We start from the raw sequence: 18,041 nt of genomic DNA on the forward strand, positions 1-18,041 counted from the left end.
TGATCCCTATGGAGCCCCATTGATCCCTATGGAGCCCCACTGATCCCTATGGGTGCCCCACTGATCCCTATGGGTGCCCTATAGATCCCTATGGGTGCCCCACTGATCCCTATGGGTGCCCTATAGATCCCTATGGGTGCCCCACTGATCCGTATGGGTGGCCCATTGATCCCTATGGGTGCCCTATTGATCCCTATGGAGCCCCATTGATCCCTATGGGTGCCCTATAGATCCCTATGGGTGCCCCACTGATCCCTATGGGTGGCCTATAGATCCCTATGGGAGGCCCACTGATCCCTATAGGTGCCCCACTGATCCCAATCGGTGCTCTATAGACCCCTATGGGTGCCCCATTGATCCCTATGGGTGCCCCATTGATCCCTATGGGTGCCCCATAGACCCCTATGGGTGCCCTATAGATCCCTATGGGTGCCCCACTGATCCCTATGGGTGCCCCATTGATCCCTAAGGGTCCCCTATATCTCCCTGTGGGTGCCCCACAGACCCGTAAGGGTGCCCCACTTATCCCTATGGGTGCCTTATAGCTCCCTATGGGTGCCCCATTGATCCCTATGGGTGCCCCATAGCTCCCTATGCATCCCCTATAGCTCCCTATGCGTCCCCTATATAGCTTCCTATGGGTGCCCCATACACCCCTATGGGTTCCCCATTGATCCCTATGGGTGCCCCATAGACCCCTATGGGACCCCCCCCATAGCCCCAGATGTTCCCCCCCCCCCTTACGTCCCCCGGTGACGTCATCACGCAGGACAAACGGCCCCTTGTGGCCGCGCTGGTGGCACCAGGCGCCGCTGGGACCGCCCCCCCCCCCCCCCCCCCCCACCGATGGGGGGGGGCACAGACACCTATGGAGCCCCATAGAAACCTATGGAGCCCCATAGACCCCTATTGACCCCTATGGAACCCCATAGACCCCTATGGAGCCCATAGACCCCTAAGGAGCCCATAGACCCCTATAGAGCCCCATAGACCCTATAGAGCCCCATAGAGCCCTATAGAGTCCCATAGACCCCTATGGGTGTACATAGACCCCTATAGGACCCTATAGAGCCTTATAGAGACCTATGGGTGCAAAGACCCCTGTGGAGCCCCATAGACCCTATAGAACCCCATAGACCCCTACGGAGCCCATAGACCCCTATAGAGCCCTATAGATTCCAATGGAGCCTCTAGACCCCTATAGAGCCCCATTGACCCCATGGAACCCCATAGACACCAATGGAGCCCATAGACCCCTATAGAGCCACATTGACCCCACGGAACCCCATAGACCCCTATAGAGCCCTACGGACCCCATAGATCCCTATAGGGCCCGATAGACCCCTATTGACCTCTATAGACCCCCATAGACCCCTATGGAAACCCATACACCCTATAGACCCCTATAGAGCCCCATGGACCCCATAGACCCCAATGGAGCCCCATAGACCCCTACAGAACCCATAGACCCCAATGGAGCCCCATAGCCCCCAATGGACCCCAATGGAGCCCCATAGACCCCAATGGACCCCCATAACCCCCTCCCCCCCCAAGCCCCGCCCCCCGGGGGCGGCGCAGGCGCACACAGGACCCCATTGTCCCCTATGGGGCCGTGGGAGGGGCCGAGCGCGAGAGGAATGCGCCCCCTATAGCGTGGGAGGACCAATGGGGGGGGGGGGGGGGCGATGACGTCACCCGGCACCGACTGGGACCAATGGGAACAATGGGAACAATGGGATGGGTATTATGGGATGGGATGGGTATTATGGGATGTGGGGTATGGGATATATGGGGTATGGGGTATGGGGTATGGGATATGGGGTATATGGGGTATGGGGTATGGGGTATGGGGTATGGGATATGGGGTATGGGATATGGGATATGGGATATGGGGTATGGGATGTATGGGGTATGGGATATGGGGTATGGGATATGGGATATGGGGTATGGGATGTATGGGGTATGGGATATGGGGTATTATGGGGTATGGGGTATGGGATATGGGATATGGGGTATGGGATATGGGATATGGGATATGGGGTATATGGGGTATGGGGTATGGGATATGGGGTTATGGGGTATGGGATATGGGGTATGGGGTATGGGGTATGGGGTATGGGATATGGGGTATGGGATATGGGGTATATGGGGTATGGGATATGGGATATGGGGTATGGGGTATGGGATATGGGGTATGGGGTATGGGGTATGGGATATGGGGTGTGGGATATGGGGTATGGGGTATGGGATATGGGGTGTGGGGTATGGGGTATGGGATATGGGGTGTGGGATATGGGGTATGGGATATGGGATATGGGGTGTGGGGTATGGGGTATGGGATATGGGGTGTGGGATATGGGATATAGGTTATTATGGGTTATAATGGGTTGTTATGGGTTATAATGGGTTATTATGGGGTGTTATGGGTTATTATGGGATGCCTGATGGGGTCGCTCCCGCCCCACAGCGCCCCCATGTGGCCGTTCCTCGCTGCCCTCACGGCGGCCCTGCTGCTGCTGCCCCCAGGTACCCAAAACCCCATTACTGACCCCAAAAACACCATAAATAACCCCCAAAACACCCAGAAACACTGTTATTAACCCAAAAAACACCATTATTAACCCCAAAAACACCATTATTGACCCCAAAAACACCAGGCTCTCACCCATCCCACTGGTCAGCCTGGATGCCCCCATCCCTCTCCGGTGTCCCCGGTTCCTGCCTATCCATCCCATGCCGGTTCCCATCCCATCCCCATCCCATCCCATCCCCATCCCATCCCCATCCCATCCCATCCCCATCCCATCCCCATCCCCATCCCATCCCCATCCCATCCCCATCCCCATCCCATCCCCATGCCATCCCAACCCCATTAACCCCATTCCCATTCCCATTACAGGCTGTGTCCCATCCCATTGGTCAGCCTGGATGCCCCCATCCCTGTCCGGTGTCCCCGGTTCCTGCCTGTCCATCCCATGCCGGTTCCCATCCCATCCCCATCCCATCCCCATCCTGATCCCTATCCCAACCCCATCCCCATCCCATCCCCATCCCATCCCCATCCCATCCCCATCCCATTATCCCCATCATTCCCATTACCCCCATCCCATTAACCCCAATCCCATTCCCATTACAGGCTGTGTCCCATCCCATTGGTCAGCCTGGATGCCCCCATCCCTCTCCGGTGTCCCCGGTTCCTGCCTCTCCATCCCATGCCGGTTCCCATCCCATCCCCATCCTGATCCCAATCCCATTCCCATTACAGGCTGTGTCCCATCCCATTGGTCAGCCTGGATGCCCCCATCCCTCTCCGGTGTCCCCGGTTCCTGCCTCTCCATCCCATGCCGGTTCCCATCCCATCCCCATCCCATCCCCATCCCATCCCCATCCTGATCCCTATCCCAACCCCATCCTCATCCCAACCCCATCCTGATCCCTATCCCAACCCCATCCTCATCCCATCCCCATCCCATCCCCATCCCATCCCCATCCCATCCCCATCCTGATCCCAATCCCATTAACCCCAATCCCATTCCCATTACAGGCTGTGTCCCATCCCACTGGTCAGCCTGGATGCCCCCATCCCTCTCCGGTGTCCCCGGTTCCTGCCTGTCCATCCCATGCCGGTTCCCATCCCATCCCCATCCTGATCCCATTAACCCCATTACTCCCATTAACCCCAATCCCATTCCCATTACAGGCTGTGTCCCATCCCATTGGTCAGCCTGGATGCCCCCATCCCTCTCCGGTGTCCCCGGTTCCTGCCTATCCATCCCCATCCTGATCCCAACCCCAATCCCATTAACCCCATTACTCCCATTACAGGCTGTGTCCCATCCCATTGGTCAGCCTGGATGCCCCCATCCCTGTCCGGTGTCCCCGGTTCCTGCCTGTCCATCCCATGCCGGTTCCCATCCCATCCCCATCCTGATCCCTATCCCATCCCCATCCCATCCCCATCCCCATCCTGATCCCAATCCCATCCCCATCCTGATCCCTATCCCAACCCCATCCCATCCTGGTCCCTATCCCAACCCCATCCCATCCCCATCCTGATCCCTATACCAACCCTATCCCAACCCCATCCTGATCCCAATCCCATTCCCATTACAGGCTCTCACCCATCCCATTGGTCAGCCTGGATGCCCCCATCCCTCTCCGGTGTCCCCGGTTCCTGCCTCTCCATCCCATGCCGGTTCCCATCCCATCCCCATCCCATCCCCATCCCAACCCCATCCCATCCCCATCCCATCCCCATCCCATCCCCATCCCATCCCCATCCCATCCCCATCCCATCCCATCCCCATCCCATCCCCATCCCAACCCCATCCCCATCCCATCCCCATCCCCATCCTGATCCCAACCCCATCCCATTAACCCCATTACTCCCATTACAGGCTGTGTCCCATCCCATTAACCCCATTACTCCCATTACAGGTTCTCACCCATCCCATTGGTCAGCCTGGATGCCCCCATCCCTGTCCGGTGTCCCCGGTTCCTGCCTGTCCATCCCATGCCGGTTCCCATCCCATCCCCATCCTGATCCCATTAACCCCATTACTCCCATTAACCCCAATCCCATTCCCATTACAGGCTGTGTCCCATCCCATTGGTCAGCCTGGATGCCCCCATCCCTGTCCGGTGTCCCCGGTTCCTGCCTGTCCATCCCATGCCGGTTCTCCTTCCCGGACGAGCTCCGTCCCACATCCATTCGGGGTCTGTGGTTCTTCGGGAGCCCCTATCCCCGTTCCTACCCCCCGGTGGTGGCTCGATCCCGGGGGGGGGCCGTGCACGAGAGCTTCCAGGGAAGAGCCGTCCTTATAGGGGATCCCAACCTGCGGGACTGCTCCCTGCTGCTGGACCCTTTGGGGTCGGAGATGGGGGGGAAGTACTACTTCCGGGGGGACCTGGGGGGGTACAACCAGTACTCGTTCTCCGAGCACGTCACTGTGGAGGTGGTGGGTGAGTATGGGATGGGATGGGATCAATATGGGGTGATGGGGATCGATATATGGTGATGGGGATCGATATGGGGTGATTGGGATCGATATGGGTCAATGGGGATCAATATGGGGTGATGGGGATCAATATATGGTGATGGGGATCAATATGGGGTGATGGATGTGATGGGTACCACTATGGGGAGATGGGGATTAATATGGGGTGATGGGGATCAATATGGGGTGATGGGGATCAATATGAGTCAATGGGGATCAATATGGGGTGATGGATGTGATGGGTACCACTATGGGGTGATGGGGATCAATATGGGTCAATGGGGATCAGTATGGGGTGATGGATGTGATGGGGATCAATATGGGGTGATGGATGCTGTGGGTAACACTATGGGGGGACCTGGGGGGGTACAACCAGTACTCGTTCTCCGAGCACGTCAATGTGGAGGTGGTGGGTGAGTATGGGATGGAATGGGATCGATATGGGGTGATGGATGCGATGGGGATCAATATGGGTCAATGGGGATCAATATGGGTCAATGGGGATCAATACAGGGTGATGGGGATCAATACGGGGAGATGGGGATCAATATGGGGTGATGGGGATCAATACAGGATGATGGGGATCAATATGGGGTGATGGATGCTGTGGGTACCACTACGGGGTGATGGATACAGGGATGGATGCGATGGGTACCAATATGGGGTGATGGGGATCAATACAGGGTGATGGATGCTGTGGGTAACACTATGGGGTGATGGGGATCACTATGGGTCAATGGGGATCAATATGGGGTGATGGATGCTGTGGGTAACACTATGGGGGGACCTGGGGGGGTACAACCAGTACTCGTTCTCGGAGCACGTCAATGTGGAGGTGGTGGGTGAGTATGGGATCAATATGGGGTGATGGGGATCAATATGGGGTGATGGGGATCAATATGGGTTAATGGGGATCAATATGGGGTGATGGGGATCAATATGGGGTGATGGATGTGATGGGGAACAATATGGGGTGATGGGGATCAATATGGGGTGATGGGGATCAATATGGGGTGATGGGGATCACTATGAGTCAATGGGGATCAATATGGGGTGATGGATGCGATGGGTACCACTATGGGGTGATGGATGCAGGGATGGATGCTATGGGTACCACTATGGGGTGATGGGGATCAATACGGGGTGATGGGGATCACTATGAGTCAATGGGGATCAATATGGGTCAATGGGGATCAATATGGGGTGATGGGGATCAATACAGGGTGATGGATGCGATGGGTACCACTATGGGGTGATGGGGATCAATACAGGGTGATGGGGATCAGTATGGGTCAATGGGATCAATATGGGGTGATGGGGATCAATATGGGGTGATGGGGTCAATATGGGTCAATGGGGATCAATACAGGGTGATGGGGATCAATATGGGGTGATGGATGCTGTCTATGGGGGGACCTAGGGGGGTACAACCAGTACTCGTTCTCGGAGCACGTCAATGTGGAGGTGGTGGGTGAGTATGGGGTCGATATGGGGTGATGGGGTCAATATGGGGTGATTGGGATCGATATGGGGTGATGGGGATTGATATGGGGTGATGGGGATCAATACAGGGTGATGGATGCGATGGGGATCAATATGGGGTGATGGGGATCAATACAGGGTGATGGATGCAATGGGTACCACTATGGGGTGATGGGGATCAATATGGGTCAATGGGTACCAATATGGGGTGATGGATGCAGGGATACAGGGATGGATGCGATGGGTACCACTATGGGGTGATGGGGATCAATACGGGGTGATGGGGATCGATACAGGGTGATGGGGATCAATATGGGGTGATGGTTGCAATGGGTACCACTATGGGGTGATGGGGATCAATACAGCATGATGGGGATCAATATGGGGTGATGGGGATCAATATGGGGTGATGGGGATCAATATGGGGTGATGGATGCTGTGGGTACCACTATGGGGTGATGGGGATCAATACAGGGTGATGGGGATCAATACGGGGTGATGGATGCGATGGGTACCACTATGGGGTGATGGATGGATGCAGGGATGGAGGGATGCAGGGATGGGATGGGATGGGGATCAATATGGGGTGATGGGGATCAATACAGGGTGATGGTGATCCCTATGGGGTGATGGATGCTGTGGGTACCACTATGGGGTGATGGGGATCAATATGGGGTGATGGATGCGATGAGTACCACTGTGGGGTGATGGATACAGGGATGGATGCTATGGGATGATGGATGTGATGGGTACCGCTATGGGGGGATGGATGGATGCAGGGAGGGATGCTGTGGGTACTACTATGGAGTGATGGGACCATTATGGGGTGATGGATGCTTTGGGTCCACCCAATCAATTCCCATTGTCTCTTCTCTCCACCCCCATCCCCATCCCATCCCATCCCATCCCATCCCCATCCCCATCCCATCCCATCCCATCCCCATCCCATCCCATCCCATCCCATCCCCATCCCATCCCATCCCCATCCCATCCCCATCCCCATCCCATCCCATCCCCATCCCATCCCATCCCCATCCCATCCCCATCCCATCCCATCCCCATCCCCATCCCATCCCATCCCATCCCCATCCCCATCCCATCCCATCCCATCCCATCCCATCCCCATCCCATCCCCATCCCATCCCCATCCCATCCCATCCCATCCCATCCCATCCCCATCCCATCCCCATCCCCATCCCCATCCCCATCCCATCCCATCCCCATCCCATCCCATCCCCATCCCCATCCCATCCCATCCCATCCCCATCCCATCCCCATCCCCATCCCATCCCCATCCCATCCCCATCCCCATCCCATCCCATCCCATCCCCATCCCATCCCCATCCCCATCCCATCCCCATCCCCATCCCATCCCCATCCCATCCCCATCCCATCCCCATCCCCATCCCATCCCATCCCATCCCCATCCCATCCCCATCCCATCCCATCCCATCCCATCCCATCCCCATCCCATCCCCATCCCATCCCCATCCCATCCCCATCCCCATCCCATCCCATCCCATCCCATCCCATCCCATCCCCATCCCATCCCCATCCCCATCCCATCCCATCCCATCCCATCCCCATCCCATCCCCATCCCCATCCCATCCCATCCCCATCCCATCCCATCCCATCCCCATCCCATCCCATCCCATCCCATCCCCATCCCATCCCATCCCCATCCCCATCCCCATCCCATCCCATCCCATCCCCATCCCATCCCCATCCCCATCCCATCCCCATCCCATCCCCATCCCCATCCCATCCCATCCCCATCCCATCCCCATCCCCATCCCATCCCCATCCCATCCCCATCCCATCCCCATCCCCATCCCATCCCCATCCCATCCCCATCCCCATCCCATCCCATCCCATCCCATCCCCATCCCATCCCCATCCCCATCCCATCCCCATCCCCATCCCATCCCCATCCCATCCCCATCCCCATCCCATCCCATCCCATCCCATCCCCATCCCATCCCATCCCCATCCCATCCCATCCCCATCCCATCCCCATCCCATCCCATCCCATCCCCATCCCATCCCCATCCCATCCCCATCCCCATCCCATCCCCATCCCATCCCATCCCATCCCCATCCCATCCCATCCCCATCCCATCCCCATCCCATCCCATCCCATCCCCATCCCATCCCCATCCCATCCCCATCCCATCCCCATCCCATCCCCATCCCATCCCATCCCATCCCATCCCCATCCCATCCCCATCCCCATCCCCATCCCATCCCCATCCCATCCCCATCCCATCCCATCCCATCCCCATCCCATCCCATCCCCATCCCATCCCATCCCATCCCCATCCCATCCCCATCCCATCCCATCCCCATCCCATCCCATCCCCATCCCATCCCATCCCCATCCCCATCCCATCCCCATCCCATCCCCATCCCCATCCCATCCCATCCCATCCCCATCCCATCCCCATCCCCATCCCCATCCCATCCCCATCCCATCCCATCCCCATCCCATCCCCATCCCATCCCCATCCCATCCCATCCCCATCCCCATCCCATCCCCATCCCATCCCCATCCCATCCCCATCCCATCCCCATCCCATCCCATCCCATCCCATCCCCATCCCATCCCCATCCCCATCCCCATCCCATCCCCATCCCATCCCCATCCCATCCCATCCCATCCCCATCCCATCCCATCCCCATCCCATCCCATCCCATCCCCATCCCATCCCCATCCCATCCCATCCCCATCCCATCCCATCCCCATCCCATCCCATCCCCATCCCCATCCCATCCCCATCCCATCCCCATCCCCATCCCATCCCATCCCATCCCCATCCCATCCCATCCCCATCCCATCCCCATCCCCATCCCATCCCCATCCCCATCCCATCCCATCCCATCCCCATCCCATCCCCATCCCCATCCCCATCCCATCCCCATCCCATCCCATCCCCATCCCATCCCCATCCCATCCCCATCCCATCCCATCCCCATCCCATCCCATCCCCATCCCATCCCATCCCATCCCATCCCATCCCCATCCCATCCCATCCCCATCCCCATCCCATCCCCATCCCATCCCATCCCATCCCCATCCCCATCCCATCCCCATCCCATCCCATCCCATCCCATCCCATCCCATCCCCATCCCATCCCATCCCATCCCATCCCAGCTGAGCCTCTCCTAGAGCTGCCTCCCATCCTGGTCGCCGGCCTCGAGGCCGAGCTCCGGTGCCGGATCCCAGACTCCTGCCCCCGGCTCCGTCCCCGGTTATTATGGGATGGGATCCAGGATCTTCCCGACCATTCCCAATGGGAATCCCGGGATGAGGCCTCGGGAGCCGCTTCCGTCCTCGCCTCCCTGCGCTTCCGGCCTCGCCGCCAGGATGGAGGCCGCAGCCTCCGCTGCCATGCGGCCTTTGATAACAGCTCATTGGCTCTGCAGGCGGAGGTGGAGCTGGATGTGGAGTGTGAGCTATGGGGTGCTATGGGGCGGGATGTGGGGTGGGATATGGGGTGGGATGTGGGGTGGATATGGGGTGGATATAGGGGGTCTATGGGGTGGGATATAGGGGGGATATAGAGGTCTATGGGGCACTATGGGGCGGGATATGGGGTGGGAGATAGGGTGGGATATAGGGGGTCTATGGGGTGGGATATGGGGTGGGATATAGGGTGGGATATAGAGGTCTATGGGGCGCTATGGGGTGGGATATGTGGGGGTTATGGGGTGGGATATAAGGTGGGATATAGGGGGGTTATGGGTGTCTATGGGGTGGGATATGGGGCGGGATATAGGATGGGATATAGAGGTCTATGGGGCGCTATGGGGTGGGATATGGGGGGTCTATGGGGCGCTATGGGGTGGGATATGGGGTGGGGTATAGGGGATCTATGGGGTGGGATATAGGGGGGTTATGGGGGTCTATGGGGTGGGATATAGGGAGGTTATGGGGTGGGATATAGGGGTGCTATGGGGCGGGCTATGGGGGTTATGTCAATTTTGTCACATTTTATGTGACTGTTGAGTTTTGGGTCAATTTCGTTGCATTTTAGGTCATTTTGTTGGGTTTGGGTCAATTTTGTTGCTTTTTAGGTCATTTAGTCGCTTTTTTGTTAATTTTATCATATTTTTTGTCAGTTTTATCACATTTTGCTTAATTTTATCACGTTTTTTGTTAATTTTATCCCATTTTGGCTCAATATCCTCACGTTTTTAGTCAATTTAATCACATTTAGTGTCAATTTTTTTGCTTTTTAGGTAATTTTTTGCGTTTCTGTTAATTTTATCACTTTTTTTGTCAATTTTATCACATTTTTTGTTAATTTTATCACTTTTTTGTTAATTTTATCACTTTTTTGTCAATTTCATCCCATTTTTTCTCAATTTTATCACTTTTTTGTCATTTATATCCCATTTTGTGTGATTTTCACCCCATTTTCTCCCCTCCCCCCCAGTCCCCCCCCAGGTGCTGTCAGTCCAAGGCCCCCCCCAAGCCCCCGCAGGGTCCCCCCTGACCCTGCTGTGTGAGGCCGAGGGTCGCCCCTCCCCCCTCCTGTCCTGGTTCCGGGGGGCGGAGCTCCTGCGGGAAGAGCCGGGGGCCTCGAGGTTGGAGCTGCCCCTCCCCCGCCTGAGCCCCGCCCACGCGGGGACCTACACGTGCGTGGCTGAGAACAGGCACGGGGTGGACAACCGCAGCCTGGAGCTGGAGGTGCACTGTGAGTACCCCATAGGGGTCCATTGGGGTGTATGGGGGTCTATGGGGGTGTATTGAGGTCTATGGGGGTCCATTGGGGTCTATGGGGGTATTGGGGTCTATGGGGCTATGGGGTCTATGGGGGTTATGGGGACTATGGGGGCTATGGGGTCCATTGGGGTCTATGGGGGCTATGGGGGCTATGGGGTCTATGGGGGCTATGGGGGCTATGGGGTCTATGGGGGCTATGGGGGCTATGGGGTCTATGGGGGCTATGGGGTCTATGGGGGTTATGGGGTCTATGGGGGCTATGGGGGCTATGGGGGGTATGGGGGTATTGGGGTCTATGGGGTCTATAGGGGTCTATGGGGGTCTATGGGGGTATTGGGGTCTATGGGGTATTGGGGATGGCAGCCACAACCGCAGCCTGGAGCTGGAGGTGCACTGTGAGTCACTACATGGGGGGCTATGGGGTCCATTGGGGTCTATTGGGGGCTATGGGGGCTATGTGGTCTATGGGGTCTATGGCGTCTATCTCTATAGGGTATCCATAGGGTATCTCTATGGGGTATTTCTATAGGTCTCTATAGGGTATCTCTATAGAGTATTCATAGGTTTCTATAGATCTCTATAGGTTATCTCTATAGGGTATCTCTACAGGTTATCTCTATAGGTCTCTATGGGGTATCTCTATAGGGTATCCATAGGGTTCTATAGGGTCTCTATAGGTCTCTACAGGTTATCCCTATAGGGTATCTCTATAGGGTGTCTATAGGGTATCTCTATAGGGTGTCTCTATAGGGTATCCATAGGTCTCTATAGGTCTCTATAGGTTATCTCTATAGGGTATCTCTATAGAGTATCCATAGGGTATCTCTATGGGGTCTCTATGGGGTATCTCTATAGGTTATCTCTATAGTGTCTCTATAGAGTATCTCTATAGGGTATCCATAAGGTTCTATAGGGTCTCTATAGGTCTCTATAGGTTATTCCTATAGGTATCTATATGTCTCTCTCCCCCCCCCCCCAGACCCGCCCCTCCCCCCGCAGGTCACGGGGTCACTCCGCGCCCTGGCCGGTGACCCCCTGCGGGTCACGTGCTCGGCGCGGGGTCACCCCCCCCCCGCGCTGACGCTGACGCGGGGGCGGCGCCTCGTGGCCGTGGGGGCGGGGCCCGAGCCGGAAGTGACGTTGGAGCGTCAGGGGGCGGGGCCACGCGACGGGGGCGGGTACGAGTGCCGGGCCGAGAACCAATACGGGCACAGCAGCCTCGGTTTCAACATCACCGTGGAGTGTGCGTCGTGACGTCAGCGCGCGGGGGGGGGCGGGGCTTGGGAGGGGGGCGGGGCTTGGGGAGAGGGGAGGGGCTAGGGGAGGGGAGGGGCTTGGGAGAGGGGAGGGGCTTGCGGGAGAGGGGAGGGGCTTGGGGAGGGGGCGGGCTTGGGGAGGGGGCGGGGCTTGTGAGAGGGGAGGGGCTTGGGAGAGGGGAGGGGCTTGGGGAGGGGGAGGGGCTTATGGGGGATATAAGGGCTATAGAGGGGGGTATAGGGGGTATAAGGGGGGGGTATAAAGGGGGTATAAGGGGGGTATAGGGGTACGGGGGGTATAGGGGGGGTATAGGGGGGGTTTAGGGGGGATAAGGGGTCATATAGGGGTGGCTATAGGGGATATGGGGGGTATGGGGTATATAGGATATATAGAGGGGTATAGGGGGTACAAGGGGGTATGGGGGGTATGCTGAGTATAGGGGGTATAAAAGGTATAGGGGGGTATGGGGGGAATAGGTGTCTATTGCTGTGCTTAAGGTGGTATTGCCTTTTAAGGTGGTATTGCCCCTTAAGGTGGTATTGCCCTTTAAGGTGGTATTGGCGTCCTTAAGGTTGTATTGCCCCTTAAGGTGGTATTGCCAACCTTAAGGTAGTATTACCATTCTTAAGGTGGTATTACCGTCCTTAAGGTGGTATTACTGTTCTTAAGGTGGTATTGCCCCTTAAGGTGGTATTGCCCCTTTAAGGTGGTATTGCCCCTTAAGGTGGTATTACCGTCCTTAAGGTGTTATTACCCCTTTAAGGTGGTATTGCCGTCCTTAAGGTGGTATTACCATTCTTAAGGTGGTATTGCCGTCCTTAAGGCGGTATTAATGTCCTTAAGTTGGTATTGCCCCCTTAAGGTGGTATTGCCTTTCTTGAAGTGGTATTACCGTTTTAAGGTGGTATTGCCGTCCTTAAGGTGGTATTACCATTCTTAAGGTGGTATTAATGTCCTTAAGGTGGTATTGCCTCTCTTAACGTGGTATTGCCCTTCTTAAGGTGGTATTGTCCCTTAAGGTGGTATTACCCCTTTAAGGTGGCATTGCCCCTTAAGGTGGTATTACCCCTTTAAGGTGGTATTGCCCCTTTAAGGTGGTATTACCCCTTAAGGTGGTATTACCATTCTTAAGGTGCTATTGCCCCTTTAAGGTGGTATTACCCCTTTAAGGTGGTATTACCCATTACCCCTCTAACCCCTCCCCCCCCCAGTCCCCCCCCAGCTCCTTGGCTCCTCCCACTGCACCGTGACGTCATCAGACGGCGCCCGCTGCCGCTGCTCGGCCTGGGCCGTGCCCGCGCCCACCGTGACCTTTGAACTCCCGTCGCGCAACGTCACCGTCACCGAGGGCCACGGCGACTTCCGATTGGTCCCCGGGGGGGCGGCGGATGATGACGTCACTTCCGGGGCGGTGACCACGGCCATGCTGAGCCTCAGGGGGGCCTTGGAGCCAGAGCTGTCCATCATCTGCCGGGCTGGGAACGGGCACGGGAGTGTGAGGGGGCAGCTGCGCTTCCGGTACCCAGGTGGGACACATTGATTGGCTATTGATGACCCATTGGTTACCTATTGGGACCTATTGATAACCCATTGGTTACCTATTGATAACCCATGGGTTACCTATTGGGACCTATTGATAACCCATTGGTTACCTATTGGGACCTATTGATAACCCATTGGTTACCTATTGGGACCCATTGATACACATTGATCGCCTATTGGTTACTTATTGAGACCCATTCATACCTATTGATTACCTATTGATTGCCTATTGGTTACCTATTGGTAACATATTGATTACCTATTGATTACCTAATACCTATTGATTGCCTATTGGGACCCATTGACACCCATTGATTACCTATTGGTAACCTATTGATGGCCTATTGGGACCAATTGATCTATTGGTAACCTATTGACACCTCTGATTACCTATTGGTAACCTATTGGGACCCATTGTTACCCATTGATTGCCCATTGGTTACCTATTGAGACCCATTGATACCCATTGATTACCTATTGGTTACCTATTGTTGCCCATTGATACCCATTGATTACCCATTGGTTACCTATTGAGTCCCATTGATACCCATTGATTACCTATTGGTAACCACTGATACCCATTGACACCCATTGATAACCTATTGGGACCCATTGATACCCATTGATTACCCATTGATAACGCACTGATTACCTATTGGTACCCATTGATACCCCATTGATAACCTATTGGTACACATTAATAACCTATTGGTACCCACTGACACCCCTTGGTACCCATTGATAACCCATTGATTACCTAATGGTACCCATTGATACCCATTGACACCCGATAGCCATTGATAACCCATTGATAACCTATTGAAAACCCATTGGTACCCATTGATGACCCATTGATACCCATTTATGCTCCATTGATATCCCAATTGAGGCCCCATTGATACCCACTGATAACCATTGGTACTCATTGATACCCATTGATACCCATTGATAGGCATTGCTGCCCCATTGCTGCCCCATTGCTACCCCATTGATGCTCCCCAGGTTGGGAGGGGTGGAGCAGGGTAATTACCCCCTTTGGGGGGGGTAAATACCCCCTTGACCCCCCCCTTTATTTGCCCCTAGGGGGTCTGGTCTGGGCTAAGGTGGGGCCGGTCGGGGCCGTCGTGGCCTTCGCCATCATCATCGCCCTCGTGTGCTACCTCAGCCAGAGCCGCCGCAAGTGAGACGCGCCATGGCGATATGGGGGGGGTATCGCGATAAGGGGGGTGTATATGGTGATATATAGGGGATATATGGGGGTATATGGCGATATATGGGGGATATATATGGGATATATCGCGATATATGGTGGGGTATATCGCAATATATGGGGGTATATGACTATATATGGGATATATCGCGATATATAGGGGACATATTGAGATCTATTGGGGAGTATTGCGATATATGGGGGTATATCATGATATATGGTGGGGTATATCGTGATATATGGGGGGTATATCAAGATATATGGGGGTATATGGCGATATATGGGGGGTATATGGCTATATATGGGATATATCGCGATATATGGTGGGGTATATCGTGATATATGGGGGTATATTGAGATATATGGGGGGTATATGGCTATATACGGTGGGATATATCACGATATATGGGGGTACATCGCGATATATGGGATGTAACACGATATATGGTGGGGTATATCGTGATATATGGTCAGTGTATTGTGATATATGGGGGCATATCGAGATATATTGGGGGAGTATTGTGATATATGGGATATGGGATATCCCATATATATGGGATATAGGGGATATATGGGGATATATGGGATATATCGCAATATATGGGGGGTTATTGTGTTATATGGGGGGGCAGGTGGGGGAGTGGGAGGGGCCAGGGTGGGAGCCGGGGGTCACGTGACCTCCATTCATGCAGGAAGGCGGCGGGAAGCCCGGCGGTGACCCCGGGTCAGGGGGCGGAGCCTGAGCCCGAGCAGCGCCCCCTGCAGGTGGGATATTATGGGATGGAGATGGGGTATTATGGGATGGAGATGGGGTATTATGGGATGGGTATGGGGTATTATGGGATGGATATGGGGTATTATGGGATGGATATGGGGTATTATGGGATGGGTATGGGGTATTATGGGATGGATATGGGGTATTATGGGATGTGGTGGGGTATTATGGGATGTTGTGGGGTATTATGGGATATTATGAGATATTATAGGATATTATGGGATATTGTGGGGTATTACGGAATATTATGGAGTGTTGTAGGGCATTGTGGAATATTATGGGATATTATGGGATATAGGGTATTATGGGATATTATGGGATACAGGATATTATGGGATATTATGGGATATAGGGTATTATGGGATATTATGGGATATAGGATATTATGGGATATTATGGGATATTATGGGATATAGAATATTATAGGATATTATGAGATATGGGTTATGGGATATTATGGCATATGGGGTATATTGCATGTATGTTCATGCATGTCCCATGAATGTTAACGTGTCTCATATGTTCATGTGTGTCCCGTGTGTGTTAATGTATGTCCCATGTATGTCCCATGTATGTTCATGTGTGTCCCATGTATGTCAATGTATGTTAATGTATGTTCATGTGTGTTAATGTATGTCCCATGTATGTTAATGCATGTATGTCAATGTGTGTCCCATGTACGTTCATGTATGTTAATGTATGCTAATGTATGTCCCATGTATGTACCCCCCTCCCCCAGGCCCGGTGGCTGCGCTGGGCCCTGCAGGGGGGGGAGGGGCCGGGAGCCCCCCCGGACCCTGCCCCTCCCCCCAAGCTCAGCCGGGACCCCCCCGAGGAGCCCCCGGAGTACGCGGAGATCCGGGTCAAGTGACCCCGCCCCCTTCTGGCCACGCCCCCTAATCAGGCCACGCCCCCTCCTCCCATTCATGCCCTTGGAGTCCCCATTGTGGCCTATGGGGGCTTTAAGCTCCGCCCACCACCCCTCTTTAGCCACGCCCCCATTCATGCCCTCCCCATTGTGGCCTATGGGGGCTTTAAGCTCCGCCCACCCTCCTTTAGCCACGCCCCCCTCCTCCCATTCATGCCCTCCCCATTGTGGCCTATGGAAGCTTTAAGCTCCGCCTACTTTGCATTTAGCCACGCCCCCATTCATGCCGTCCCCATTGTGGCCTATGGAAGCTTCAAGCTCCGCCCACTTTGCCTTTAGCCACGCCCCCTCCTCCATTCATGCCCCCCCATTGTGGCCTATGGGGGCTTCAAGCTCCGCCCACTTTGTCTTTAGCCACGCCCCCCTCCATTCATACCCTCCCCATTATCCCCTATGGAGGCTTCAGCCCAGCTCCCATTGGCCACACCGTAGCCCCGCCCTCCCTCTCCGATTGGCTGTGGGCATTGAGGCCCCGCCCCCTCCCCGGGCTGGCCCCGCCCCCTCCCCGTAGTTATTTATTGCCCCCTCGGGGTCGCCCTTAATTAACACCTCTATAATGAGCCCCCAGTGACCTTTGACCCCCTACGAGGCCACGCCCCCCCAATAAAATGGATGTGCCTCAAGCCACGCCTCCTTTTGGGGGTTCTATAGGTGCTTATGGGGGTTCTATAGGTGCTTATAGGGGTGCTATGGGTGCTTATGGGGTTCTATGGGTGCTTATGGGGGTCCTATAGGTGCTTATGGGGGTTCTATGGGTGCTTATGGGGATTTTATGGGTGCTTATAGGGGTCCTAAAGGTGCTTATGGGGGTTCTATGGGTGCTTATGGGGCTTCTATAGGTGCTTATGGGGGTCCTATAGGTGCTTATGGGGGTCCTATGGGTGCTTATAGGGGTCCTATGGGTGCTAGGATTTGGTCTATAGGGGCTGGAGGGTCCTGTAGGTGCTTATGGGGGTTCTATGGGTGCTAGAATGGGATCTATAGGGGAGGGGGATCCTATAGGTGCTTATAGGGTTTCTATAGATGTTTATGGGGGTTCTATGGGTGCTTATGTGGGTCCTATGGGTTCTATAGGGCTCTTCATCCCCCCCTCCCATTCCCTATATGACACTCCATGTGCTA

At 55.0% G+C, this 18,041-nt stretch overlaps 1 protein-coding gene across 1 annotated transcript; it reads left to right on the plus strand.

Annotated features, from left to right (window-relative positions):
- The first annotated feature begins 4,598 nt into the window (after nt 1-4,598).
- Nucleotides 4,599-16,960, plus strand: LOC117437721 (Schwann cell myelin protein). The gene is made up of 8 exons (XM_034072320.1): nt 4,599-4,962; nt 9,633-9,929; nt 10,918-11,178; nt 12,187-12,450; nt 13,676-13,990; nt 15,090-15,186; nt 15,909-15,981; nt 16,731-16,960. Exons 1-8 carry the CDS (start codon nt 4,623-4,625, stop codon nt 16,860-16,862), a joined length of 1,779 nt encoding a protein of 592 aa, XP_033928211.1. The 5' UTR covers nt 4,599-4,622; the 3' UTR covers nt 16,863-16,960.
- Nucleotides 16,961-18,041: the final 1,081 nt, after the last annotated feature.

This window comes from Melopsittacus undulatus, chromosome 26 (assembly GCF_012275295.1).
Source record: "Melopsittacus undulatus isolate bMelUnd1 chromosome 26, bMelUnd1.mat.Z, whole genome shotgun sequence".
NCBI classification, from domain to species: domain Eukaryota; kingdom Metazoa; phylum Chordata; class Aves; order Psittaciformes; family Psittaculidae; genus Melopsittacus; species Melopsittacus undulatus.

Bases quoted from the DNA above. Each gene is read 5' to 3' on its own strand.
- LOC117437721 (XM_034072320.1), top strand. From the start codon at position 4,623: ATGCCCCCATCCCTGTCCGGTGTCCCCGGTTCCTGCCTGTCCATCCCA. The intron at 11,179-12,186 runs GTGAGTACCCCA...CCCCCCCCCCAG, and splicing joins CCTGGAGCTGGAGGTGCACT to ACCCGCCCCTCCCCCCGCAG. The intron at 12,451-13,675 runs GTGCGTCGTGAC...TCCCCCCCCCAG, and splicing joins TTTCAACATCACCGTGGAGT to TCCCCCCCCAGCTCCTTGGC.